The following is a 27,646-nucleotide window of genomic DNA, read 5'->3' as shown; positions in this document are numbered from 1 at the left end:
AATCAAATTTTATTTGTCACATACACATGGCTAGCAGATGTTAATGCGAGTGTAGCGAAATGCTTGTGCTTCTAGTTCCGACCATACAGTAATATCTAACAAGTAATCTAACCTAACAATTTCACAACAACTACCTCATACACACAAGTGTAAAGGAATGAATAAGAATATGTACATATAAATATATGAACGAGCGATGGCCGAACGGCATAGTCAAGATGCAGTAGATGATATAGAGTACAGTATATACATATTAGGTGAGTAATGTAGGGTATTATATAAAGTGGTATTGTTTAAAGTGGCTAGTGATACATTTATTACATCAATGTTTCATTATTAAAGTGGCTAGAGATGAGTCAGTATGTTGGCAGCAGCCACTCAATGTTACTGATGGCTGTTTAACAGTCTGATGGCCTTGAGATAGAAGCTATTTTTCAGTCAGAACACGACTGGCACAGGTCTTGAACCAGCATCTGTAACAACGCAGTTTGCACTGCAACACAGTGTCTTAGACCACTGCGCCACTGTGAAGGCTCCATCCTCAAAGTTTTTAATGCTTATCAATTGCCTTGTACATATGAAAAAACTAAAATACTACGCAGAATTCTTAAAGAATTTAATTGAAATGTTAATTGTATTTTTTTTTATCACAGAAACAATAAGAAAATATGGAAAAATAAATACTGAAATGTTAATGATATAAATCAGCTCTTGTAATCATCTGCCAGAGAGTCGCCCCAATCGACCCAAGCTCCAAGTAATACATTTGGGCCAGATAACTCACACCGGAATCGGACCGAGCTCAACCCTCACATCCTAGCCACAAGTAATAGTGCCGGAGGCAGCCCAGACTCAGGCCACATGACGTTGGCTGAGTCTGACTCTCAGCCGAGTGCCCAGACTCTTAAGCCGGAATCGGCCCAGATCCACTGTGCTAGCTGGGGATGCCACTGTGCAAGTATCCATTTCAATAGAATGTCACTGCGACAACTGTTGAGAGACGTTGGTTATCTACCTGCAGATGCATAAATGGTAGCAACATCATGAGTTGTGATAATGGTTCATTGTATAGCTAGCTAGTTACGTCTTAACAAAAAACTCCAATATGCAAGTAACCATTTTGGGTGCGTTCGTAAATGCAGTCTGGCCATCTACTCCGATATCAGAGCACTCTCGTCTGAGTGTGCCAGAGCGCAAAATAACTGATGAATTTAGAAACGCTCAACACCAGTGGAATATGGCCGGTGACAGTAAACGTTGGCATAAAAGCGTAACTAAATTGTTGCTGGCAGCACAGTTGCAGTCACCAATGCTCTGGATAACATAACAGCCTAACCAGCTCTGCGAGGGCGAGTAATGTTCAGTGAGCTGTTCTCTCATTTGTGTCTGGAAGTATCTAGCAAGTTAGCTTAGGTGCTTGACTGCTGATGTCAGTACAGAACGCTCGGATCAACCCTTAAAGAGATGGGTGGGGCTAAAGCTTAAGAGGGTGTGAACGATGCTGAATGGGTGTAGACAAAGAAGGGCTCTCCAGTAGTAGTACCAAAACATTCAAAGGCCATTTTCTCAAAAGTGACTATACAAGTTTATCAACTTTCAAAGCAGAATAACTTTCCCATTGTTCCTCAACTGTAGTGTATGATATACCATGTTGTAGTCTCTACTTTAATCCAATGTACAAAAAAACAATCTCAAATTTTGCTACATAAGACCGATTTGAGGGGTTGGTCACAAATGTGCTCAAGTTTTACCGTGAGACCGGCAGTTTTTTGCTTGACAATCACCAGCTAACAAAATGTAATGACCGCCACAGCCCCAGTCATGCGTGTGTCAGCAGAGTCTGCTTTCACTGTACCTTTTCACAGAAAAGCTCACCACACTGGCAAACCGAGAGAGAGAGAGAGAGAGAGAGAGAGAGAGAGAGAGAGAGAGAGAGAGAGAGAGAGATATACCTGACGCCACTGTGCAACGTCACTGTGCACAGCAAATAAAACCCCCACGGTTGAAAGGAGAGGATGCTTAACATTATGGACACTCAATACATACAGATGACAGTCATATGGTGTTTTTGGACTATGGGTTTAGCAGTGGATCTACGATGCAATGATATGTATGAAAAAGATGGCAGATGTTGTGAACTTTGTCCACCAGGTTTGTTTTTAGCCTTGAATGACAATTCAGTAGACTACTGACCATGGGATTAAACAACTGAACATTTGATATCAAATTATTATTATTATTATTATACCAATTGAAATCCCTAAAAAAAATGTTTTTATAATAATTATTACTAAACATTATGTATGCAAATGTTAGTTGGACCCTGTGTGATGATTGCTTGATGTATAAGACATAAAGAAATATTGAATGATTGATTCTGTGAGTGGTAGTGATTATGATGTACAATCCTGTCTTGGTTCATAGGCACATTTTTGAAGAAGCACTGCACCACTCATGCCAAAACCGACTGTGGTGACTGCCCAGCGGACTCCTACTCTGAGTTCAGTGACCGCGTAGAGAACTGTCAACCATGCCTCAAATGCCAACAGGGTAAGGGTTAAGATGAGAGGTGACATAAACAAAATCTAGCTCTGAAAAATATTAGCGTCCTATACTTTAATTGTTGATGGACCCTCAAATGGTCAAAACAAGTAATGATACTGTAGGAAAGAAAGAATGTCAGGAAAGTGGTAAGCTTCTGGGGCTTCTGGGGCTCACACTTCTCATGTCATTGTTTGTTCATGTCATTGTTGTCTTCTTTCTCTCTTTGCTCTTCTGGGCAGTCTATGCAAGAGCATGCACCTCAACCGCAAACGCAAACTGTTTGTGTGGCTCTGGTTTCCTGTGCTCAGACCATGTCTGCTCAAATTGTGAAAAGGAAAAGAAATGCCGCAAGGGAGAGGAACTGAAGAGGACAGGTAAGACATTCATTCATTTTCCTTCCTCACTACTTGTCACTGAATATTTACAAATGTAGCGAAAGGATCAACAGCCATGTCCATACTACTGCTAACTTAAAGTATGTTTTCCAATGGCAGGTTCCAGGGAATACACTTGGAAATGTGTCCCATGTCCTAATAACACATACTCTGACACCGAACAGGGTCACTGCAAACCATTGACACAGTAAGAACACAGTTTTGAAAAATAGCCAAATATCAGTTCCTCTATCGTGTGAAATGTTTTTAGATGCTCCTAAATAACTTGTAATACCTTGTCACCAACAGGTGTGATACACATGGATTTATTGTGATCTTCCCTGGGAACAAGACCCATAACTCAAAATGTGGTATACATGGTATGTTGGCAATTACAGTCAAGCAATTCATAGGTATTAGAAATGTATTTGGGTTGTAATCATTTCTTTGTTTATCAGAGCAAGGAAACAAAGAGGACGGGCATTACATTCTGGCCATTGGCTTCTTCTTCTTTGCTGTCGTCCTCTTGGTGTTCCTCACTTATGCCTGCATCAGGAGAATCAGGCACAAGCCTAACGCTAGTGAGTACCACAGAGTTGGTTAAGTCGATGATAGCCGGTCTATTTGGAATACCTTGGAACACATAGCTTAGGCTACAGTTTATTCTCAAATTAAGTACAGTGAAGTTCAAGTACTGATGTGTTAAAAACAGCCTTCAGTGAACTGCCCTGCAACAAGTATTTCCATCACTTCTCCAGATATACATGGCTTCCCACTGTCAAAAGAGGAGAGTGGAAGCCAGCTCATCCTGCAGGCTGAAAACAAGGACAATGCCAGCCAGATTCTGCTGTCCATGGCGAGCATCTCCACTGTGTGATATCTTACATTTGCTTGCAGGAGTGTTTTGACTTCAGGGTAGCATGTCAGCTAGTCCTGAATGACCAAATGCTACTTCTACAATTTGTTTTGCAGTTAGCCTGCTATAATTTCCTTGTCTTTTGTAATCTTGTTTGTTGCTATTTCGTGTATTTGTGCAGTCTTTCATCAATACTAAGTATTATTTTATATAGCTTTCTTACTTTTTTGCACAATTAATACTGTTTTTACTCTTTCTAAAGAATCCCAACATTTAGCTTTTTTTATTGAACCTTTATTTTTTACAGGTTTTTTTCACATTAAGATAACAATCTATTTTTCAAGAGAGACCTGGTCCAACAGCTACAGGTGGGACAAAGTTTCAGGCAAAACATCTTACAACATTTAACAAAACATTAAAACACACATACAGTAACACAATTACATATTACATAAAAAACACAAATGTCATAACTAAAAAACATCTGTCCTAACGACAATGACATTTTATGATATTTACATCGACCAAGTGTTTAAACTCCACCAACGTGACTAGATCATCTAATTTTAAAATGTTCAGGAGATAATTCCAGGACAACGGAGATGAGTAACTAAAACTATTTCGACCATGATCTGTTCTAATTCTTGGTACTGCAAGAAAGCAAATGAGAATAGGACCGTAATCTATATTTATTTACTGACCTGATTAAAAAAGAACAGAGATAGTGACATTATACCCAATATGGACTTTTAAATCAGTGTATACCTGTGTTTAAGACTACGCAAGGTCAATGACGACCTGCCAACGGCGCAGTAGAGATCACAATGACATGTTAGACGTTTTTGATTGGTAATGAACCTGAGGGCCTCATGATATCCTGAATGAAGTGCTCTCAGGGTAGTAGTTGAGGCCTGTATATGTAACGGATGTGAAACGGCTAGCTTAGTTAGCGGTGCGCGCTAAATAGCGTTTCAATCGGTTACGTCACTTGCTCTGAGACCTTGAAGTAGTAGTTCCCCTTGCTCTGCAAGGGCCGCGGCTTTTGTGGAGCGATGGGTAACGATGCTTCGAGGGTGACTGTTGTCGTTGTGTGCAGAAGGTCCCTGGTTCGCGCCCGGGTATGGGCGAGGGGACGGTTTAAAATTATACTGTTACATTGATGCTGTTGACCCGGATTACTGGTTGCTGCGGAAAAAGGAGGAAGGTCAAAAGGGGGGTGAGTGTAACGGATGTGAAACGGCTAGCTTAGTTAGCGGTGCGCGCTAAATAGCGTTTCAATCGGTTACGTCACTTGCTCTGAGACCTTGAAGTAGTAGTTCCCCTTGCTCTGCAAGGGCCGCGGCTTTTGTGGAGCGATGGGTAACGATGCTTCGAGGGTGACTGTTGTCGTTGTGTGCAGAAGGTCCCTGGTTCGCGCCCGGGTATGGGCGAGGGGACGGTTTAAAATTATACTGTTACATTGATGCTGTTGACCCGGATTACTGGTTGCTGCGGAAAAAGGAGGAAGGTCAAAAGGGGGGTGAGTGTAACGGATGTGAAACGGCTAGCTTAGTTAGCGGTACGCGCTAAATAGCGTTTCAATCGGTTACGTCACTTGCTCTGAGACCTTGAAGTAGTAGTTCCCCTTGCTCTGCAAGGGCCGCGGCTTTTGTGGAGCGATGGGTAACGATGCTTCGAGGGTGACTGTTGTCGTTGTGTGCAGAAGGTCCCTGGTTCGCGCCCGGGTATGGGCGAGGGGACGGTTTAAAATTATACTGTTACATATACACAGTACCAGTCAAAAGTTTGGACACACCAACTCATTCAAAGGTTTTTCTTTACTTTTCTATTTTCAACATTGTGGAATAAAAGTGAAGACATCAAATCTATGAAATAACACATATGGAATCATGTAGTATCCAAAAAAGTGTTAAACAAATCAAAATATATTTTATAAATTAGATTCTTCAAAGCAGTCAGCTGTGTGCTTAGGGTTGTTGTCCTGTTGGAAGGTTAACTTTCGCCCCAGTCTGATGTCCTGAGCGCTCTGGAGAAGGTTTTCATCAAGGATCTCTCTGTATTTTGCTCCCTTCATCTTTCCCTCGATCCTGACTAGAATCCAAGTCCCTGCAGCTGAAAAATATCCCCATAGCATGATGCTGCCACCACCATGCTGCACTGTAGGGAAGGTGCCTGGTTTCCTCCAGACATAACGCTTGGCCAAAGAGTTCAATCTTGGTTTCATCAGACCAGACCAATCTTGTTTCTCATAGTCAGTCCTTTAGGTGACTTCTGGCAAATTCCAAGCGGGCTGTCATGTTCCTTTTACTGAGGAGTGGCTTCCGTCTGGACACTGTATTGACGTCTGTCTTGAAGGCTCTATCATCTCTACAGAGGAGCTCTGTAGCTCTGTCAGAGTGACCGTCGGGATCAGACCATTTCTTACCTGAATATGTTACTTTAATTTGATTTGCCTTTCCTTCCAGGTTACCCATTTGGTCATTTTGTAAATATATATTATTTTCTGGAACCATTACACGTACCCATCTCATTGTTATTTAATTATTAGAGATATATATATGTTTTAAATAGCACCCGCCCCGCCATAGGTCATGTCTGCAATGGTCATGTGAGATGAAATGTCTATATTTTGGGATGTGAACACTCAGTGTGTTGAACCTGATGAAGATCTGTTTCGAATCGAAATGTTGTCAATAAAACAGTGAATTGGAAGCTTTAACAGTGTGCAGGCCTTCTTGTTCTATGCTTCTGGAAGGTTCTCCCATCTCCACAAAGGAACTCTGGAGCTCTGTCAGAGTGACCATCGGGTTCTTGGTCACCTCCCTGACCAAGGTCCTTCTCCCCCGATTGCTCAGTTTGGCTGGGTGACCAGCTCTAGGAAGAGTCTTGGTGGTTCCAAACTTCTTCCATATAAGAATGATGGGGGCCACTGTGTTCTTGGAGACTATCAATGCTGCAGAAATGTTTTGGTATCCTTCCCCAGATCTGTGCCTCGACATAATCTTGTCTCGGAGCTCTACATACAATTAATTTGACCACATGGTTTGGTTTTTGCTCTGACATGTACTGTCAACTGTGGGACGTTATATAGACAGGTGTGTGCATTTCCAAATCATGGCCAATCAATTGAATTTACCACAGGTGGACTCCAATCAAGTTGTATAAACATCTCAAGGATGATCAATGGAAACAGGATGCACCTGAGCTCAATTTCAAGTCTCATCGCAAAGGGTCTGAATATTTATGTATAAATAAGCTATTTCCGTTTTTAATTTTTAATAAACGTGCAAACATTTTTGGCAGTTATTTGCTTGACAATCACTGGGTGGCAAAATGTAATGACCCCCACACCCCTAGTCATGTGTATGTCAGCCCAGTCTGCTTTTCAGTGTACCCTTTTCAGCTGTGATTTTAGCATGGAAATCTTGGTGGGGCAAACAAATCCCCCAAAAATAATATATGCATGCCAGCAAAGCCACTACACAATACTAAACAATACATTAATTGCACTATAACAGTGACAAACGGCACCCACAAACTCTTATGGCCTACAGAAAGCTGTCCAAAACAGCAGAGTCCCAACACCTAACCACTGCTACACCGGGCTATGAGCAGAGCCTTGTCTGGCAGCGAAACATTTCATTCAGCCTCATTTACTGCCTTTTTAAAAATCATAGTTGATATGGCTGACTTGTTTAAACAAATGTGGTTTCTACTGACAATTGAGATTTACAAACTATGGCATAAGGGAATAACAAGCAATTAAGAGGCAATCTGTAATTTTGTTTAAGACATTAATGAGCGAGCTACGATGGTCGTTGTCAATAGAACTATTTGTTCACGGCTTTTGAAATGTACAGCGACAGAATTCAGAACATGGGCCATTCTTACAGTATTTTCCCTGTACACCACGTCAGAATCATAGAATAAATAACGGGGGCATATAAGCAGACAACGAAAGCGCTTACAATATTCAATGATTACTTTTCTCTAAAACAGGCTATAGGCTACATGGGCACAAGAGGAGAGTGGAAGCCAGCTCATCCTGCAGGCTGAAACCAAGGACAATGCCAGCCAGATTCTGCTGTCCATGGCGAGCATCTCCACTGTGTGATATCTTACATCTGCTTGCAGGAGTGCTTTTATTGCAGGGTAGCATGTCAGCTAGTCCTGAATGACCAAATGCTACTTCTACAATTTGTTTTGCAGTTAGCCTGCTTTAATTTGTCTTTTGTAATCTTGTTTGTTGCTATTTCCTTTATTTGTGCAGTCTTTTCATCAATACTAAGTATTATTCTATATAGCTTTCTTACTTTTTTTGCACAATTAATGCAGTTTTTACTCTTTCTAAAGAATCCCAATATTAACTTAAAGTTCCATTAAAAGGGTAGTTCACCCATGGGGTATGCCCTTGGAAAGGTGGAGTCTGTCAGAGTGATCCAGGAGTGGTCTTATTTTTGATTCGTTGTATTTCTGAATAGCAGAGGAAGATTACAGTGGGCCTCAAAAGAATCCGGACAATAAACGTTTTGTGTTTTGAACTTCGGAGTAGAGCACCCGTCAAAGGAGTAATCTCAGGGGTGACGAAGGATGTTCAGGTTGAATACCTGTGAATACCTGCCTGTGAAGCTTTGTTATGTAAGATACGCCGCTTTCGTCCCAAAACCAAAGCAGAGTAAGATTTGTAAAGGATTTGGCCATGTTTCAAATGTGTGCAGACAAACAGAGTGGGGATCTGGTGGGGATCATTATCTGGAGTTCCTGGGGTGCCCTGTGAAGGAAATTGAGGAGGCAAAAGCTAGAGTGGTCAATTGAATCTCCTATGTGGAGGTGATGAATAGAAATGAGAAAACAAGTGAAGCTCGTGAAGAGATGGTACTGGAAACACCACAGTCTGTAGTAAATGTTTGCTGCCAGACAAAATATACCTTGTGTGTTAAAAGGGTGGATTTCGTTGATTTCATTTCCACAGTTATAAACTGTACAGCACAAGTCTCAAATAAGTCAAAGAAACTAGACAATATTGTGGCTGGGACTCAAGGATTTTACATCGAACGACTTGCAAGGAGGCGTGCTGGCGCCGGAAGACCTGCCCTCTCAGGTTCCCCTTGAGCCTGTGTAGCGATTATATCTGTTTTATGTATTTGTTTTTTTTAACAGAAAACTTGTTTGATTTATTTATAAAAAAAAAAAATTGGGGGGAGAATCATGTTTCCATTACATTGTGTGATCGCCAATATACCATATAATAAGTCATTCGTAGAATTCTGTTTTCCCACGAAAAGTGATTGCTTTTGATAAAAACGCTGTATCTGCGTTTTGAATGAAAAATAGAACATTCTAACATTTACTTTCTGGAAAAGAGCTATATGTTTCTGTACAGCGCACCATGCTGCCTTGTTGACAAAATGAGAAGGGCACTCTTCCCTCCCCGCTTACGCCCGGTGCCCCACCGCTCAGCATAATCGAATCCTCCCACTGCCAGCTTTCTGCCGAAGTTGAGTGGGAATATCAAATTCAAGATGCTGACACTTATAAACCGGCTTTTGGACTGGTTTAAGTCCCTCTTTTGGAAAGAGGAGATGGAGTTAACCCTGGTTGGACTTCAATACTCGGGGAAAACGACATTTGTTAATGTGATAGCTGTAAGTTTTTATTGTGCTGCTGTGCTAGCTAATGTTAGCACTAGCTAGCGATATGCAATATCAACTTAGCTAGTATCGTAAAGTTAGCCAGCTAGCCACCGTTAACGTACAATTAAGCATAGCTAATTAGTATACCTTAAACTTACTGTACTAGTTTGTAAGGTTAGCTAGCTATAGCCGGTAACTAGCTAGTTAGCTAACGTTATGTATGTTGAAATTTGTGTGGTTTGATGGCGATTAGAAGCAGAGGACTACGTTAGCTAGCTAACCACTTTATTGGAATTTGGCTACAGTACAGATCATGTTTTTCTCCCTAGACTAGGTTTCTTTCTAAAACATCTGGATTAACTAGCTAGCCACGTTAGCTGTCAACTTTCATGTTTACAACTTGGTTAGCTGCCTAGCCCTTATCTTCCCAGAGAGTAGGCCCAATTGTTGGTCATCACAGACTGTCAAGTGTTATGCCGCGTTCAAAACAACTGGAACCTCGGAAAATAGGTGGTCAAACCATGACGTAAGTAATGTTCCGGTCGGAAAGTCGGAGCTCAAGAAAGTGGCCCGAGTTACCAAGTTGGAATTCCGAGTTGGCTGACAGTTCAAAATGTTTTTTTTTTTCCGAGTTCCCAGTTGTTTTGAACTACAGTAGATTTCAGATGATGATATTTATTGTGGTGGCATCATTGTACAGAGGTGGATTTCCCATTGATGTACACCGTGGAGTTGAGAAACTCTGCTACATTGAACATTGTGCAGACCACACGGCCTCTTGAGGCTGTCACACGGCCTCTTGAGGCTGTCACACGGCCTCTTGAGGCTGTCACACGGCCTCTTGAGGCTGTATCCGACCTAAACAGCGGAGAAGTTTGGCCCTTCAACACTCTTAGTTGTTGCAGAAATTGACCCACAATGCTGTTTACTTTCGGCATCTATAGTACCAGTCATAAGTTAGGACACACCTACTCATTCCAGGGTTTTTCTTATTTTTTTTTTTACTATTTTCTACATTGTAGAAAAACAGTGAAGACATCAAACTATGAAATAACACATATGGAATCATGTAGTAACCAAAAACGCGTTAAACAAATCAAAATATATTTTATATTTGAGATTCTTCAAAGTAGCCACCCTTTACCTTGATGACAGCTTTGCCCACTCCTGGCATTCTCTCAACTAGCTTCATGAGGTAGTCACCTGGAATGCATTTAAATGAACAGGTGTGCCTTGTTAGAAGTTAAGAAGGAACGAAATTACACAACTTAAAAATGTGGAGGTGGTATACAGAAGATAGCCCTATTTGGTAACAGACCGAATCCATATTATGACAAGAACAGCTCAAATAAGCAAAGAGAAACGACAGTCCATGATTACTTTAAGACTTGAAGGTCAGTCAATGTGGAAAATTTGAATGAGTATCTGTCCCAACATTTGACTGGTACTGTATGTCATATCTACCTTTTTAAAGTATTTTTTAATACTAATCTTACTGTCCCTACTACAACAAACAAATACTAAAATACTAATTTTGTCCTTGAAACATTTTATTGAATTAATGTAGAATTCCATTCATTCCTATGAGGAGGAATTGCCAATATGAGGACCGGTGGCTTCAACGCCTTGAATTGGCCAATACGTAGCATCAACAATCCAGGGTTTTCCACAGTGCCTTCAGAAAGTATAAATACCCCTTGACTTATTTCACATCATGTTACAGCCTGCATACAAAATAGATTAAATAGATTTTTTTCCTCTCACCCATCAACACACCAGAGTTCCCATTGGCTGTTTTTTGCCACAAAAAAAGTAGAAAATATGATTGATAAATTGAACACCTGCCAATTGCGAGCATTTCACTTGCATTTGTCAAAAATAGTCAAGTATGATCACATTTTATAGTAAAATGCTGCAGTAGATGTTTTCAAAGTATTTCTTCCGCTTTGTTTCATAGCTTGTAAATTAATCACACAAAGTCAAAGAACTATGAGTCCTATATAGCCTATTCCAGCACGTGCTGCAACACTGCCTGGCTGGGGGCTGTGCGTCTGAAGAGCTAAGTGAAAGATTCATTTTTAGAAGCGCCGCGCACAGGTATAAAAGTTGGTCTAATTTACTTGACACGAAAGCTGACTGAAGTGAGACTTTGTCCTTGTGTTTCTTGGAAATACAAATTTTGTTCACAAGCTAGTTTTTTGTTTGTTTTATTAGGATCACCATTAGCTGTTGCAAAAGCAGTATATTCTCATCCTGAGCTCTACACAAGGTTGTTTTCTATGTTTGAGTTTCAACTGATATGGAAGAGAAGACAACGCTTCCACTAGTCATACTCAGTCTCACAGGCAGAAACATTGCAAATCATGCTGATCAGTTTTTTTGTGTGTTGATGTAATTGTAGCACAACTCAAATATTTTGGCTGCAAAAAACATCTGAGTGATTGATTGGTAGTTGTTTTAATCTTCCTGCCACAGGGGCTGGTGGACCAAAAAGGAAATTGAATGCCCTGATGTTGGGTCAGTGCCACTTAAAAGTTTGTTTTGGGGCAATTTCCTACACTATACACGCTCAGCCACGCAATGAACAAGTCTTTTTTTGCCAACAGTGATTTGAGGTTTATATTATTTGCCTAAATTATGAGTAGTGGGCTATCTTACATACTTCTGCAAATGCGATGATGGATGGAATGCTTTATTACAAAGGTGCATTTTTATGGTTAACATTTGCTTCCCCAAACTTGAAACTCATGCTCCGTCTATGCATACTCTAGTGATTTCGCTGTTCGTTAGTTGTCTTATTGGCTGAGGAAAAGTAAATGTGGACAGTAACATCTTCAAAGTGCACGTTAAGGACACAAGTCATTGCATTCTCGACTTTTTTCACTCTGAGCACCGCGGGTAGACACACTCATCAGGTTACACACCCAATGCATATGGGCATGGTCAATTTCTCAAATGTCCAGTAAATTAAAATGTCTGGAAAAACATTTTAATAAAGGAAACCCTGCTACACACAATACCGCATAATGACAGTGAAAACATAATGTTTTTGCAAATGTATTGAAAATGAATACAGAAGTATTTACAGCCCTTTGCTATGACACTCCAAATTGATCTTAGGTGTATCCAATTTCCTTTGATCATCCTTGATGTCGCTACAACTTGATTGGAGACCATCTGTGGCCCATTCAATTGGTTAGACATGCTTTTATAAAGAAACACACCTGTCTATATAAGGTCCCAAAGTTGACAGTGTCAGATCAGAAACTAGACCATGAGGTCCAAGGAAAAATTGTGATGAGCCATATCTGGGGAAGTGTAATTTTTTTCTAGACTGTTAAGTGTCCGAGAGCACAGTGGTCTCCATCATTGGGACATTGAAAAAATATGGAACTGTCTAGAGCTGGCCGTCCAAACAAACTGAGCAACCGGGCAAGAAGGATCTTGGTCAGGGAGGTGACCAAGAACCCAATGACTACAGAGTTCCTTGGCTGAGATGGGAGAACCTACCAGAAGGACAATAGTTTCTACAGCACTTCACCAATCTGGGCTTTATGGGAGAGTAGCCAGATGGAAGCAACTCCTGAGAACGCCTGGAATTTGCAAAAAAAACCACAGACTGAGCATAAGGCAAAATATTCTGTGGTCTGATGAGATAAAGCGAAGTGCCATGTCTGGAGAAAAAAACAAGCACAGCTCATCACCTTTCTAACACCATCTTCACTGTGAAGCATGGTGGTGGCAGCATCATGCTATGGGGATGCTTTTCAGTAGCAGGGACTGGGAGACTGGTAAGGATAGAGGGAACCATGAATGGAGCCAAATACAGGCAAACTTGATGAGAACCTGCTTCCGACTGCAAACGACCTTCAACTGGGGGCGAAGATTTACATTCCAACAGGTCAACGACCCTAAGCATACAGCCAAAGCAATGCTGGAATGGCTTCAGAACAAGAATGTGAAAGTAGGGCTGGACATTATGGCCAAAATATGTTTTAAAAGAATTAAGGTATTTTACATTTTTGATTAATACAAGTTTTAAATATGCTTTGAGTAGTTCATGAACCTAGGGTGACAACACAAATTATAGACGATTTCAATTGGGCTTTCTCCATTCTGATTTATATACTGTTTTAATCCAACTTTAAACAACAAGAGAAATGTAAATTGGCATTTTTGTACATTTCTGCATTTCCTGCACTTAGGTATTTCCACACTTGTGCCATGCAGGGCTGCATGATATGGGCAAAACTGTTGGAATCATGGGAATATAATCATTATTATTTTAGTTCTATAGTTGTAATATAGTGGGCGTCACCTTGAAATCATTGTTGTTTGACATGATAATGAATAAACCAGGAAGGAAATATTGACAAGGTGGGAACCATAGTGTTGGTCAATGTTTCCAGGTGACCCTAATTAGTGTTACATTCCATGTTTTCTTACCGCATGTAGTTAACCAAAATTCATGTTATACCTATTCCTCTCAGATAACGTTACACCAACAATATGCTTATCTAGGGGTACCAGGCTGTATTAGCTATCTACTTGTGCTCTTAGCTGTCTAACTAGCTTGCTAAATGTACTAACTAGCGATTAGCATTAGCAGCTAACAAGATTTAATTTAGTCACAACTTGCTAAGAAAAGACAAACTTGCAGACAGTAAGCTACACAAGGTAATTGTGGAAAGCCAGCATAGTTTTCACCAACATGTTGACCATGGAGACTGCAGCGTGAATGGCAAGAAAGTGTTCATGACTCCATGGTCGAGCAACTGCTCTCTCCTTGAGTGACGGTGCAGGGCTTGGTGTGGGAAGCGGCCTTCAGCAGGCGGAGGTAGAAAGAAGACTCAAGTAGCATACAGAGTAAACTCTAAAAACTGACATTACACCCGCCTGAGTTGCGTATCACATTTAACAAACCAAACCTTCAAATACCGTTATGGAAGCGAAAGTAACTGGTCCACGCATCAATACCGTTATATAGTAAAAAAACTGTATAAAGCCCAACCCTATGTGAAAGGCCTTGAGTGGCACAGCCAAAGCCCAGACCTGAATTCCATTGTAAATCTGTGGAAAGACTTGGGGATTGCTGTTCACCACTGCTCCCCATCTAACTTAAACAGAGCTTGAGAAAATCTACAAGGAAGAATGGGAGAAAATCTCCAAATCCAGATGAGCAAAGCTGATACACACCTAAAATGACTCAAAGCTGTAATCGCAGCTAAGGGTGCTGTGTAAATGAGATTTCTGATTTCTATTTAATCCATTTTGAATTCAGGCTGTAACAACAAATATTGAATAAGGGGTATGAATACTTTCTGCAGTCAAATATACATAATTAGTCCTGACTCCTGACATGGACAGGTATAACTGGGTTCAGGAAGCAAGGATATGGTCCAGAGTTGGCGGGGTCCCCCTACTGCCACAGTCTCGTTGTCTTTGCTCCCTTTGACTCAAAGCAGTCTTTTCACCAGTTGTTGGTAAAACAAGCAGGACAGAGCCTCTTACGCAGTCACTAGTGTTGCAACTATGATTTCTCAAAAGAAGAAAATGGTGATCCTTTGTCCAGATTCTTTGGAAATTGTGATCCTTTCTTATTGGCATAGCAGCAGTTTGGATGTGCAAGATTAAAGACCGAAAGACGCTAGCTGATCAAAAGATTGTGAAAGGCAGTTGTAGGTCCAATAGAACAGTTCCAAGAGAACAGAATGAACTTGATGACCTATGCCATGCTCTGACTCCCTTCAGCAGCATGCTTGCCTCAACACCAACACAATCTCTTTTTCTACTGTCATTGCTAACAAAGATATCAGAAATGGATCAGGATTTGATACTTAAAGCTTCCAGGTAGCCTATAATTCCAGGTATGTCTTATAGGATGTAGAACGAGTAGGGTAGGTATACATATTAAGCCCACCAAAATCTTAGACAGTTTAGACATTTCTAACATACAGTTGAAGTCGGAAGTTTACATACACCTTAGCCAAATAGATTTTAAACTCAGTTTCACAATTCCTGACATTTAATCCTAGTAAAAATTCCCTGTCTCAGGTCAGTTAGGATTGCCACTTTATTTTAAGAATGTGAAATGTCAGAATATTACTAGTTATTTTATTGAAGCTTTTATTACTTTCATCACGTTCCCAGTGGGTCAGAAGTTTACATACACTCAATTAGTATTTGGTAGCGTTGCCTTTAAATTGTTTAACTTGGGTCAAATGTTTTGGGTAGCCTTTCACAAGCTTCCCACAATAAGTTCCTGACAGAGCTGGTGTAACTGAGTCAGGTTTGTAGGTTTTGTAGGAGTCAGGTTTGTAGGCCTCCTTGCTCGCACACACTTTTTCAGTTCTGCCCACAAATGTTTGATTGGATTGAGGTCAGGGCTTTGTGATGGCCACTCCAATACCTTGACTTTGTTGTCCTTAAGCCATTTTGCCACAACTTTGGAAGTAAGCTTGGGGTCATTGTACATTTGGAAGACCCTTTTTATGACCAAGCTTTATCTTCCTGACTGATGTCTTGAGATGTTGCTTCAATATATCCACATAATTTTCCTGCCTCATGATGCCATCTATTTTGTGAAGTGCACCAGTCCCTCCTGCAGCAAAGCACCCCCACAACATGATGCTGCCACCCCCGTGCTTTACGGTTGGGATGGGGTTCTTTGGCTTGCAAGCCTCCAAACATAACAATGCTCATTATGGCCAATCAGTTCTATTTTTGTTTCATCAGACCAGAGGACATTTCTCCAAAAAGTATGATATTGTTGCAAACCGTAGTCTGGCTTTTTTTATGGCGGTTTTTGAGCAGTGTCTTCATTTCTGAGCCTTTCAGGTTATGTCAATATAGGACTTGTTTTTACTGTGGATATAAACTCAGCAACAAAAAAAATGGTCCCTTTTTCAGGACCCTGTCTTTCAAAGAAAATTTGTAAAAATCCAAATAACTTCACAGATCTTCATTGTAAAGTGTTTAAATACTGTTTCCCATGCTTGTTCAATGAACCATAAACAATTAATGAACCTGTGGAACAGTCGTTAAGACACTACAGTCTATAGGCAATTAAGCTTACAGACGATAGGCAATTAAGGTTACAGTTATGAAAACGTAGGACACTAAAGAGGCCTTTCTACTGACTCTGAAAAACACAAATGAAAGATGCCCAGGGCCCCTGCTCATCTGTGAACGTGCCTTAGGCATGCTGCAAGGAGGCATGAGGACTGCAGATGTGGCCAGGGCAATAAATTGCAATGTCCGTACTGTGAGACGCCTAACACAGCGCTACAGGGAGACAGGATGGACAGCTGATCGTCCTCGCAGTTGCAGACCACGTGTAACAACACCTGCACAGGATCGGTACATCTGAACATCACACCTGCGGGACAGGTACAGGATGGCAACAACAACTGCCCGAGTTATACCAGGAACACACAACTGTCCGCAATAGGCTGAGAGAGGCTGGACTGAGGGCTTGTAGGCCTGTTGTAAGGCAGGTCCTCACCAGACATCACCGTCAACAACGTCGCCTATGGGCACAAACCCACCATTGCTGGACCAGACAGGACTGGCAAAAAGTGTTCTTCACTGACGATTCGCGGTTTTGTTTCACCGGGGGTGATGGTCAGATTCGCGTTTATCGTCGAAGGAACTGGCGTTACACCGAGGCCTCTACTCTGGAGCGGGATCGATTTGGAGGTGGAGGGTTCGTCATGGTATGGGTGGGGTCACAGCATCATCTGACTGAGCTTGTTGTCATTGCAGGCAATCTCAATGCTGTGCGTTACAGGGAAGACATCTTCCTCCCTCATGTGGTACCTTTCCTACAGGCTCATCCTGACATGACCCTCCAGCATGACAATGTCACTAGCCGTACTGCTCGTTCTGTGCGTGATTTCCTGCAAGACAGGAATGTCAGTGTTCTGCCATGGCCAGCGAAGAGCCCAGATCTCAATCCCATTGAGTATGTCTGGGACCTGTTGGATCGGACGGTGAGGGCTAGGGCCATTCCCCCCAGAAATGTCCGGGAACTTGCATGTGCTTTGGTGGAAGAGTGGGGTAACATCTCACAGCAAGAACTGGCAAATCTGTTTCAGTCCATGAGGAGGAGATGCACTGCAGTACTTAATGCAGCTGGTGGCCAAACTGGTACTTTAGATTTTGACCCCCCCCCCCCCTTTGTTCAGGGACACATTAATCAATTTTTGGTAGTCACATGTCTATGGAACTTGTTGAGTTTGTTTCAGTTGTTGAATCTTGTTATGTTCCTACAAATATTTACACTTGTTAAGTTTGCTGAAAATAAACGCATTTGACAGTGAAAGGACGTTTCTTTTTTTGCTGAGTTTAGATACTTTTGTACCGGTTTCCTCCAGCATCTTCATAAGGTCCTTCGCTGTTGTTCTTCGATTGACTTTCACTTTTCGCACCAAAGTACGTTCATCTTTAGGAGACAGAACTCATCTCCTTCCTGAGTGGTATGACGGCTCCGTGGTCCCATGGTGTTTATACTTGCGTACTATTGTTTGTACAGATGAACGTGGTACCTTCAGGCATTTGGAAATTGCTTCCAAGGATGAACCAGACTTGTGGAGGTCTACAATTTTTTTGGCTGATTTCTTTTGATTTTCCCATGATGTCAAGCAAAGAGGCACTGCGGTTGAATGTAGGCCTTGAAACACCTCCAATTGACTCAAATGATGTCAATTATCCTACCAGAAGCCTCTAAAGCCATGACATCATTTTCTGGAATTTTCCAAGCTGTTGAAAGTCAATTTACTGTATGTAAACTTCTGACCTACTGGAATTGTGATACAGTCACTGATAAGTGAAATAATCTGTCTGTAAACAATTTTTGGAAAAATTACTTGTCATGCACAATGTAGATGTCCTAACCAACTTGCCAATATTATAGTTTGTTAACAAAATATTTGTGGAGTGATTGAAAAATGAGTTTTAATGACTCCAACCTAAGTGTGTGTAAACTTCCGACTTCAACTCTGGAGATGCAATGAAAGATTAATATGACTTAATTTTTTTCGGTGCGATAAAAATGATTGATAAAATATGTGAAAGTTTGGACTGGACTTAATCGGTACAGAATGTATCCTTTAAGCTCATTGGTGTTCCAAATAAACCCACTTCTTAAATAATCCATGTAATTTTTTTTCCAAAAGCCAAATTACAAACTGAGTTCTTATGTAAGCTTAAATTATAATTATCTCCCCTAAAGTTATTAAAATCAATTGATTATTACTATTCATCATGTAAGAAGTATTCATAACGGGGTGTCTGCAGAGATAATTTGGGGCTAGGATTTTGTTCTTGCCAACTAGTACATACCTTAACTAATCATAGACTTCAATGGAGTGTTCATTTGTTGAATCATGTGTGTTACTGCTTGGTTAGAACAAAAACCTTCACCCGCACTGGCACTCTGTGGGTAAGACGCCATGCACAAACATCTTTTAATTACTTTTCTGAAAGCTGATTTACATTTGCTGTACTCCTATCCTTGTTAATTATACTGAACCAAAATATAAATGAAACATTCAACAATTAATGGTTTTTCTGAGTTATAGTTCATATAAGGAAATCAGTCAATTGAAATAATTTCATTAGGCCCTAATCTATTGACTTCACATGACTGGGCAGGGGCGCAGCCATGGGTGGGCCTTGGAGGGCATAGGCCCACCCACTGGGGAACAAGGCCCAGCCGGTCAGAATGAGTTTTTCCCCACAAGGGCTTTATTAGAGACAGAAATACGCCTCAGTTTCATCAGCTGTCCGGATGGCTGGTCTCAGACGATCCCACAGGTGATGAAGCCTGAAGTGGAGGTCCTGGGCTGGCGTGGTTAAATTTAGCCTGCGGTTGTGAGGCCTGTTGGCCAAATACTCTAAAATGATGGAGGTGGCTTATGGTAGAGAAATTAGCATTTAATTATCTGGCAGCTCGGGGTCATACCTGCAGTCAGCATGCCAAATGTACGCTCCCTCAACTTGCGACATCTGTGGCATTGTCCTGTGACACAACTACACCTTTTAGAGTTGCCTTTTAATGTCCCCAGCATAAGGTGCACCTGTGTAATGATCATGCTATTTAATTAGCTTATTGATGTGCCACACCTGTCAGGTGGATGGATTATCTTGGCAAAGGAGAAATTCTCACTAATAGGGATGTAAACAAATTTTGTGTGTAAAATTTGAAGCTTTTTGTGCATGTGGAAAATGTCTGGGATCTTATTTCAGCTCATGAAACATGTGACCAACACCTTTTACATGTTGCGGTTATTTTTGTTCAGTGTAGTTCAACTTGTCTTCCTAAAGCCTGTCTGAAGCCGTTTTTAAAATCTCCCTCTCTACTGTTGGACCAAAAAAATTTGAAACACCTAGACGAATGAGGGACAACAATATGACAATGTCCTGTCCCTAACTGCATGAGTAGTCCATTTTCTCGTCCCTCATTTGTTCTTTTTTTTTACCACTACTTGTAGGTCTTCTATCCATAATATCCTTTAACATTGATCTTATTCTTATCTCTCTGTATCAATGACTACCTGTCCACTCCATACATCTTGGAGAGACTACAGAGGCTTTCAGTTTTTGTAAAGGAACCATGGCTCGATGCATGATATGCATAATGGTAGTTTGAGTATTTTAATCAACTTAAATCTGAAGAAATGCTCAGGATATCAACACACAATCTCCATGTTTCAATGCATACTGGGCTTAATTGGATGATTGCAATGAAGTATGTTAAAGAACTTTTCAAAAAATATTTTCCTCAATATTTGGAAACCAATGGTCTGGGGTGTAAATATACACTATATAGTACAATATTATGCAAAGTTAGTGTTGATAATATTGAACAATATTCATTTATTTACATTCTGTATAGAGGGTGCTACTTTTTTATTTTTAAGCCCATCTGATAGAGATGTAAAATTGACAAAAGAAAACATCTATTTATAACAAAGCAAGGTTAATTTAACAGTAATATAAGACAAATTGCATTAAATGTTAGCTGTGAATGCTTGATCTATTATATTTTTGTGGTTCACCAGTTATGTTGCCACTGTACTGACTGACATGTACTGTTAGCATGAAAAATACATTTTCAGTTGGCAAGAAATGCCATACTAGATGGGTATTAAGTACTGTCATGTGCATATGTCAACACAGGAATCTCGTAATTTTACATTAAAGCCAGATCACTTATCTGAGAAGATGCTACAAATATCTGAAAAATGTCTGAGTCGCCCCATACAAATATTATTTGCAGTTTTGAAATTGGCCAATAGTAGGAACTTACACAACTGTCAATAACCTTAATAACAAGGCATCTGATTGGCTTAGAATGAAAATCTGGTATGGATACAACTAAATGAACTGGTTAAAACATTAAAAAGCAGAAAGTGTTTATTTTTGTCTTTTGAATCCAAAGATTGAAGTGGGTTTAATGGGTACATGGGCTTAATATGTACACTTACCCTAACTCTTCCACCAGTGCTGTAGTGAATGAGATACTTGCCGTTGATAGGGAAGTGCCCACGTGGTTGGTTGTAATCTGTTTGATTTGAGTAAAAAGGAGTAGGATGTGGGTGGTTGTTCCAGCTCGGCTTCAGTCATGAGACCTTTCGCACCCACTTCCTCTTATCCCTAGTCACAAGTGACTAAGTCATGTGCTGTTGCATACTGTATATGCGCTAGACAAAGCATTGGCCTATTTCTTGCTGAGATACTGTTTAGATTACACAGACGGGGAAGAGGGCAGACATCAGAATGACTGAAATTATTTCCCTGCCTTATCGTCAAGAGTGTAGCCTGTGATTTAGGGTTGGCTAAAAATACACAATTTTCAGTGATCTTAGAATTATTATAGAATATTGGGTCTGCATGCCAAACATATTTCCTCTAGAGCCCTCAGCCAACTTTGGATTTCGAAGTCGGTTCCACAGCTTTTTTGGGGGGTTCAATTTAATTATCAGGTAGAATAGAAGCAGCAAGCTCCAGACCTCGTAGTTCCAGAGCAGTGTTTCCCAAGTTCAGTCCCCTCCCCTGATCTAGTCTGTGACCTTCACATGCCTTTAGGCCTAACGGAGCTTGTGAAACTACCATGAACCTTTTGCACGTGATTATCTATTTTCTCAAACGGAATAACAGGAAATGTGCTAAATCTAGTAAACTACAATGAGGCCTAGGTTTGTCTGACATTCTTAGTAAGTACAGTGGCAATTCCAGATGACATCACATGCAATTTGACCTAGATTTTCTGTTTTGTTTATGTCAGCCCAGCTTGTACATCTAAAAATGTATCGACGGCCTTCTCTTCTTTCTCAGTCTGGGCAATTTAGTGAAGACATGATCCCAACAGTCGGATTCAACATGAGGAAGGTCACAAAAGGCAACGTTACCATCAAGGTAGGTCTTCAGTCACTACAGTGTGTCGGTTACTGTAATGTTCCGCAGTGACAATCTATACCGACTGCATGAGGAAATGAAAATACCTAGGCTAATTTTCGTTCTTCTGGTTTTCCCAGATCTGGGATATAGGAGGGCAGCCGAGGTTCAGGAGTATGTGGGAGCGCTACTGTCGGGGAGTTAACGCAATTGTGTGAGTATCTGAGTTTGGCCATTCCTGTCAAGTCTGCATGGGTACAACTTGAAATGCGGGAGGAGGACAGAAATGCTGAAGATGGATTGTTCTGTTAGTGGCTACAAGTCGGTGTTCGAACATTGTGATGGGCATGTTTTGTACACTTCCATTCCTTTTCAATATGCACAACACTTGCTCTTTTAGAGTTTTGATGCAATTGTAAACTTGTGACCTGTTTAAAAAAATATATATATTTAAAAAAACTTTTAGATATATGGTGGACGCAGCAGACCATGAGAAGGTGGAAGCTTCCAGAAATGAGCTACACAATTTGTTAGACAAGGCTCAGTTGCAAGGAATTCCTGTAAGTAGGCCTACACTCCAGAAACTGCTACGAACACATGTAAATTGAGGGAGTTTCTTTATATGATCAGTCAGCAGACATTTCTGCCACACAAGATCTAAACTGTTATGCTTTTTAGGTTTTGGTGCTTGGCAACAAAAGAGATCTCCCCAGTGCTCTCGACGAGAAGCAGCTCATTGAAAAACTGTGAGTATGAAGATAAGTTATTAGGCAGTGTTGTAATACTCAAGTCCCGATTTTGTTGTCGTTGTTGTTTTGTTTTCATGACTTGGACTCTACCATGACTCAGACATGCCTTCTCGGTATTTGCACTTTGATTGGATGGGCTACTATGTTACACAGACTATTAGCAGCACTGGGGTTGTGCATAGCATCAAGGGTTCTGTCCTCTAGCAGTGGAAAGGACATGCCAAATCAGGCATACACAGCCTACATCAGCTGGTGAGTTGATGGGGAAGGAAGAAATGTTTGTGGGCAGGCAGGCTCCACTCCGCCTCCGATCAAAGGCTACATACATATTGTGCAAACAACATTTGGTTCCTCCTAGCCACCAGCCTACTGCTTTACGAAATTGAAAACAATCGTATGGCGTTTAACCAGTTAAATATATCTAAATGTCATCTACGTCATCCCCAAAATGAATAATTTATCAAGAGAGGGCCATAAACAATAACTAGTAATGCTGCATACTCAAAGAAAGGTTAAAATCTCACTTTTGAGGACACAAGCTCAAGTACAGAGTACAAATGATAAAAATATGAAATATTTTTATAATTTATAATATTTATAATATTATTCAACAAAACTATGAATAAGACCTATGCTTTCTAAATATAGCATAATCTAATTATAAAACGACTAACTTCCTTAACTGTACAATATGTACATATTTGTGTGTTTAGTGTTCGAGAATAGTTTCTTATTTTCGAATGGTTTCTCTTGATCAATACGTTTTATTCGTATTGCTTAGAACGTCAGAGATCTAGCTTGGCTTCCTGAACTCACCTTTCATTTCATAGTAATCCTGTCCCTCTGTGACAGTGGTTTTTTTGTGTGTTTAAAATCTGAACGATTTTAGATTAAGGGCTATAAATCGATCTCCAAATGTGCTACCATGATGAAACGACTCTCTCCTGCTTATGATGTAACAATTGCAGGAATGTGCTTTGTCCGTGGCTGTGATATAGGGTTCAGCAAGGAGTTGATGGACAGTCGGAAGAGTGAATGAAGTGGTAGGAGGGACATCCCAGCTTCAAGGGGTTTCAGATTTCACGTCGTACATCACGTCACACATGTTCAGAAGAAATACTACTGTCTCAGTGTGAACAATTTGGATCTACGGTATCCACAGATCGATTTATAAGATAAAATGTTGATCGGAACTGGTACCAGAACCATGCAGGTCCTCTAAAAAGGAGACCTTACATCCTGAGGTTTTAATAGTAAAACAACAGTCTAGCTATTTTTCTCTCTCTCCCCTTGAATATAGAAAAGTAGGCTCTACCCTTCCGCTTTCCCCCTTGCATTACATAGCCAGGTTTGATCAAGTCTTAACTTTTAGTTTGCACTGCAACTAAAAAAAATGGACAAAAAAAGTACCTGAAAGCTATCACTTATCATTTATGTAATAAATAAGTATTGAAACACAGGTATTGAGTGTAGAACTGAGGTAGTGATCAATAGTAAATTAGTTGGGGGTTTTCATGAGGGAGTGGCGATATACTGACATTCTGTGGTGACTAGAAACTATTGCATAATAAGACCTATTATAAATGGATGGACTCGTGACTTGACCATTGGTGACCCGGACTTCAGCCATAGTGACTGGGACTTGAGTACAGGGGACTTGGGACTCGACTACAGCACTGGTATGAGTCGTTCCCTACCAGTAAACCAACAGCAGTAATCTGTGATGCATCTGAGCGGAGGTAGTTTAACAACTCTAATTCTAACAGAATGACAGGAGAGTCCCTCTCATTTTGCCTTGCCATTGCGAGTTAGGGCCTGTAGTGGCTAGGTTCTAACATTTCAAAAGGCCACTACTTTAGATGCTTTTGCAAGGACTAGTTCAAACACTGTTCCCCAATTGAGAGAGTATTGAGAGTTTTGTTCTTGTTGCAATTCAAATGTAATTCATTACTCGCACAGAAAGAACTTCCAGGTTTGTCACACAGATTCCAGTTGATGAATGGCATAACAAAGCAAGAGTTTCTGGGTGTTCAAATCAAACTTTATTTGTCACATGCGCCGAAGACAACAAGTGTAGACTTTACCGTGAAATGCTTACTTCCCCTAACCAACAGTGCAGTTCACTAAACCAATTCCAAGTGATATTGATGAAGTCAAAAAGGTATAATACAGCAAAGGTAAAGGATGAAATTAAACAAATATGAACGATAAAGTAAATGGTTCAAACGGCTGGACAGTGTTTCTTTCCACGAGAGATTATGGCAACAACTAGATTTAGGCATACATTGTCCCTCCTAACTTTTAAACAAAAGAGCTGTTCATTTGTCTTCCATGCTGTGACCTTGGATGCGCTTAGTCACTTCAAGACGGGTACCCTAATGTGGTAGCAGGAGAAAGACGTTCATATCGCACACAATGACTCACATTTTCTATTTTTTTAAACTACCCTACTGTTCAAAAGTTTGGGGTCACTTAGAAATGTCCTTGTTTTTGAAAGAAAAGTACTTTTTTTTTGTTGTCCATTTTTTAAAATAACATCACATTGATCAGATATACAGTGTAGACATTGTTAATGTTGTAAATTACTATTGATTTTTTAAATGGAATATAGAGTAGAGTCCCATAATCAGCAACCATCACTCCTGTGTTCCAATGGCATGTTGTGTTATATAATCCAAGTTTATCATTTTAAAAGACTAATTGATCATTAGAAAACCCTTTTGCAAGGCCAGAAACAAAGTACTTTCTTCTGAAACTTGTCAGGCTATTCTTGTTCTGAGAAATGAAGGCGCTTACATCCGAGAAATTGCCAAGAAACTGAAGATCTCGTACAACGCTGTGTACTACTCCCTTCACAGAACATCGGGCTCTAACCAGAATAGAAAGATGAGTGGGAGGCCCCGGTGCACAACTGTGCAAAAGGACTAGTAGTACATTAGAGTGTCAAGTTTGAGAAACAGACGCCTCACAAGTCCTCAACTGGCAGCTTCATTAAATAACACTCGCAAAATACCAGTCTCAACGTCAACAGTGAGGAGGCGACTCCGGGATGCTGGCCATCTATTTGACGTTATTTTAATGGACAAAAATGTCTGAGTGACCCCAAACGTTTGAACAGTAGTGTATATATTTATGACCTTAACTATCTTGGAAGATTACAGTTACCATTCTTGAACATGAAGTTTGCTTTTATAAAGGGCTACTTTGCTGGAGGTTTTAAACATGTCTATCTTAATCTCACATCAGCAAAGAGCTAATGGTTTTTATTTTAGAGGAGGAGCAGTTATGATTTATACATGTATTTTTTTGCCATTTTGATTTATTTTTATATATAGAAGCGTCGTTCTTACTGAACCATGGCCCTCGTTTTCCATTGAAAAAAAAACACTGCATTCTATTTTCTCGGGTCAGTTGTACCATACTGCTATTAGAAATGATCCAGGTTTTCAAAATGAACCAGCTCCCTCTGCTGGCCAGTTCAACAGTTTTCAGCAGGTTATCAGTTTCCTTTACCACTCTTCCTTTCTACAGGAACTTGGCAGCTATTCAAGACAGAGAGATTTGCTGCTACTCTGTTTCCTGCAAAGAGAAAGACAACATGGGTGAGTAAGATGGTGACAGGAGGGTGACAGGTCTCGTTTGTGTCCCAGTGGAAGGCTGAAGGAGAGAGCACTACAACACTGTGCACCCAAAGTGGCTATATAGGTGTCCGTTGTTTCACCCATTCACCTGCTGTCTCCTGTTTCTCACGCTGACCCCCCCCCCCATGCCTCTCCTGCCTTCCAGATATCACACTGCAGTGGCTCATCCAACACTCAAAATCTCAGAGAAACTGAATGTACCGGAACTGCACCCTCCCAGCTCCATCTGCTATATTACCCTCATGCCACACCATGCTCACGCTGAAGTATAGTTGTCCCTCCTAACTCAGTTGCTGCACTGTGCTGCTTGTGCCTCCCCCTGTTGTTGTTATCCCCCCACAACCCCTTGCACTACTAAAAGATGGTACCCCCTGGTCTATATCATATTCCAAGGCCCATGAGTCACAGAATCAGCGTTGCACCTCCTCCAAGAGGGGCTACTTCAGTGTCCCGAACAGAGCGATTCAGTCTGCCTTCTGCGTCCTCCAAGCGGCACGGCAGACGTTTCCCAAGTCTGTAAGCCCAATAGCCCAACTCTATAACACCAGTGCAGGGTATGCTATTGTAGTTGTTCAGCCACTCACTGGGGCCTCTAATCATGATACATGTTCTCCAGACAGTCCTGTATGATGCTAGAAGAAAGTACATAGACCTGTTTATATACATCATTGGGACTTCCAGGTTCCCCTCCTGTTTGTCAGATTGTAACTTTTATGGCTATTGCCAAATCCAAATGTTTTTATTTTGAGGACATTTGTAATATTTTTTAAATGAGAGCAATGGAATAAGTAAATAGCTCAGCAGCCAGGTGTGTACACATATCAAGCTGGTAAGATTTTTACTGACATGAGCGTATGATTATATTTGGAAAGTTTGAATGTACTAAGGTAAAGCTGTAGTGTTGGTTGTATGGTTTGTTTTGAATTTGGGATGATGTCCTCTGCGGTCTATGAGAGAGAGAGAGAGAATTCAAAGTGCCTTGTGTAATACCTCTCATCCCTGAAGTAAAGCAGCATGCAAGGTGTGCTTACCTTTGCAATAAAACATGAACACCACTGGGATATATTGCAGAAATAAAAAGGCATGCTTTTAATTTAGACATTGTACTGTTGTGTTTGCACTCAAATTGCAATATTTGCTGTGGTACACTTTTGTAAATGATAGATATTAATGGTGTCAATTTATTGTTTTGTAAATATGTTAAATCTGGGTTGATAAGAAGGGTTGAGCTGTGCTTAGAGTAAGTTTGTAATAAAAATTAAGGGAAATGTTTGATTTAGTCTACACTCATCATTGGACTAATAATTGTACCAAGAATCTCAGATGACTGGTAGGCTATGATTGTAACTCAAACAGATGCACAAACAAATGTCAGACAGTAAAAACAAAAAACGATTTGATGTCATTTGTTCTGACTGCAAATAATGCAAAGTATGCTGATGTGATTTTT

The 27,646-nt window shown here is 40.6% G+C and overlaps 2 protein-coding genes across 2 annotated transcripts; both read left to right on the top strand.

Annotated features, from left to right (window-relative positions):
• Window positions 1-2,007: 2,007 nt before the first annotated feature.
• Window positions 2,008-6,493, top strand: tnfrsf18 (tumor necrosis factor receptor superfamily, member 18). Its single transcript, XM_035796311.2, has 7 exons — window positions 2,008-2,151; window positions 2,425-2,550; window positions 2,784-2,918; window positions 3,039-3,126; window positions 3,228-3,298; window positions 3,377-3,499; window positions 3,677-6,493. The coding sequence occupies exons 1-7, from the start codon at window positions 2,016-2,018 to the stop codon at window positions 3,793-3,795; spliced, it is 798 nt and encodes a 265-aa protein (XP_035652204.1). The 5' UTR covers window positions 2,008-2,015; the 3' UTR covers window positions 3,796-6,493.
• A 2,724-nt stretch (window positions 6,494-9,217) lies between these two features.
• LOC118399994 (ADP-ribosylation factor-like protein 8B-A) lies at window positions 9,218-27,293 on the top strand. Its single transcript, XM_035796310.2, has 7 exons — window positions 9,218-9,419; window positions 21,747-21,827; window positions 21,947-22,020; window positions 22,273-22,366; window positions 22,485-22,552; window positions 26,087-26,157; window positions 26,342-27,293. The coding sequence occupies exons 1-7, from the start codon at window positions 9,297-9,299 to the stop codon at window positions 26,389-26,391; spliced, it is 561 nt and encodes a 186-aa protein (XP_035652203.1). The 5' UTR covers window positions 9,218-9,296; the 3' UTR covers window positions 26,392-27,293.
• Window positions 27,294-27,646: the final 353 nt, after the last annotated feature.

This window comes from Oncorhynchus keta, chromosome 21, assembly GCF_023373465.1.
Source record: "Oncorhynchus keta strain PuntledgeMale-10-30-2019 chromosome 21, Oket_V2, whole genome shotgun sequence".
Lineage (NCBI taxonomy): Eukaryota > Metazoa > Chordata > Actinopteri > Salmoniformes > Salmonidae > Oncorhynchus > Oncorhynchus keta.
Note: the sequence above shows the minus strand (reverse complement) of the source record. Positions and strands in the feature narration are given on the sequence as shown.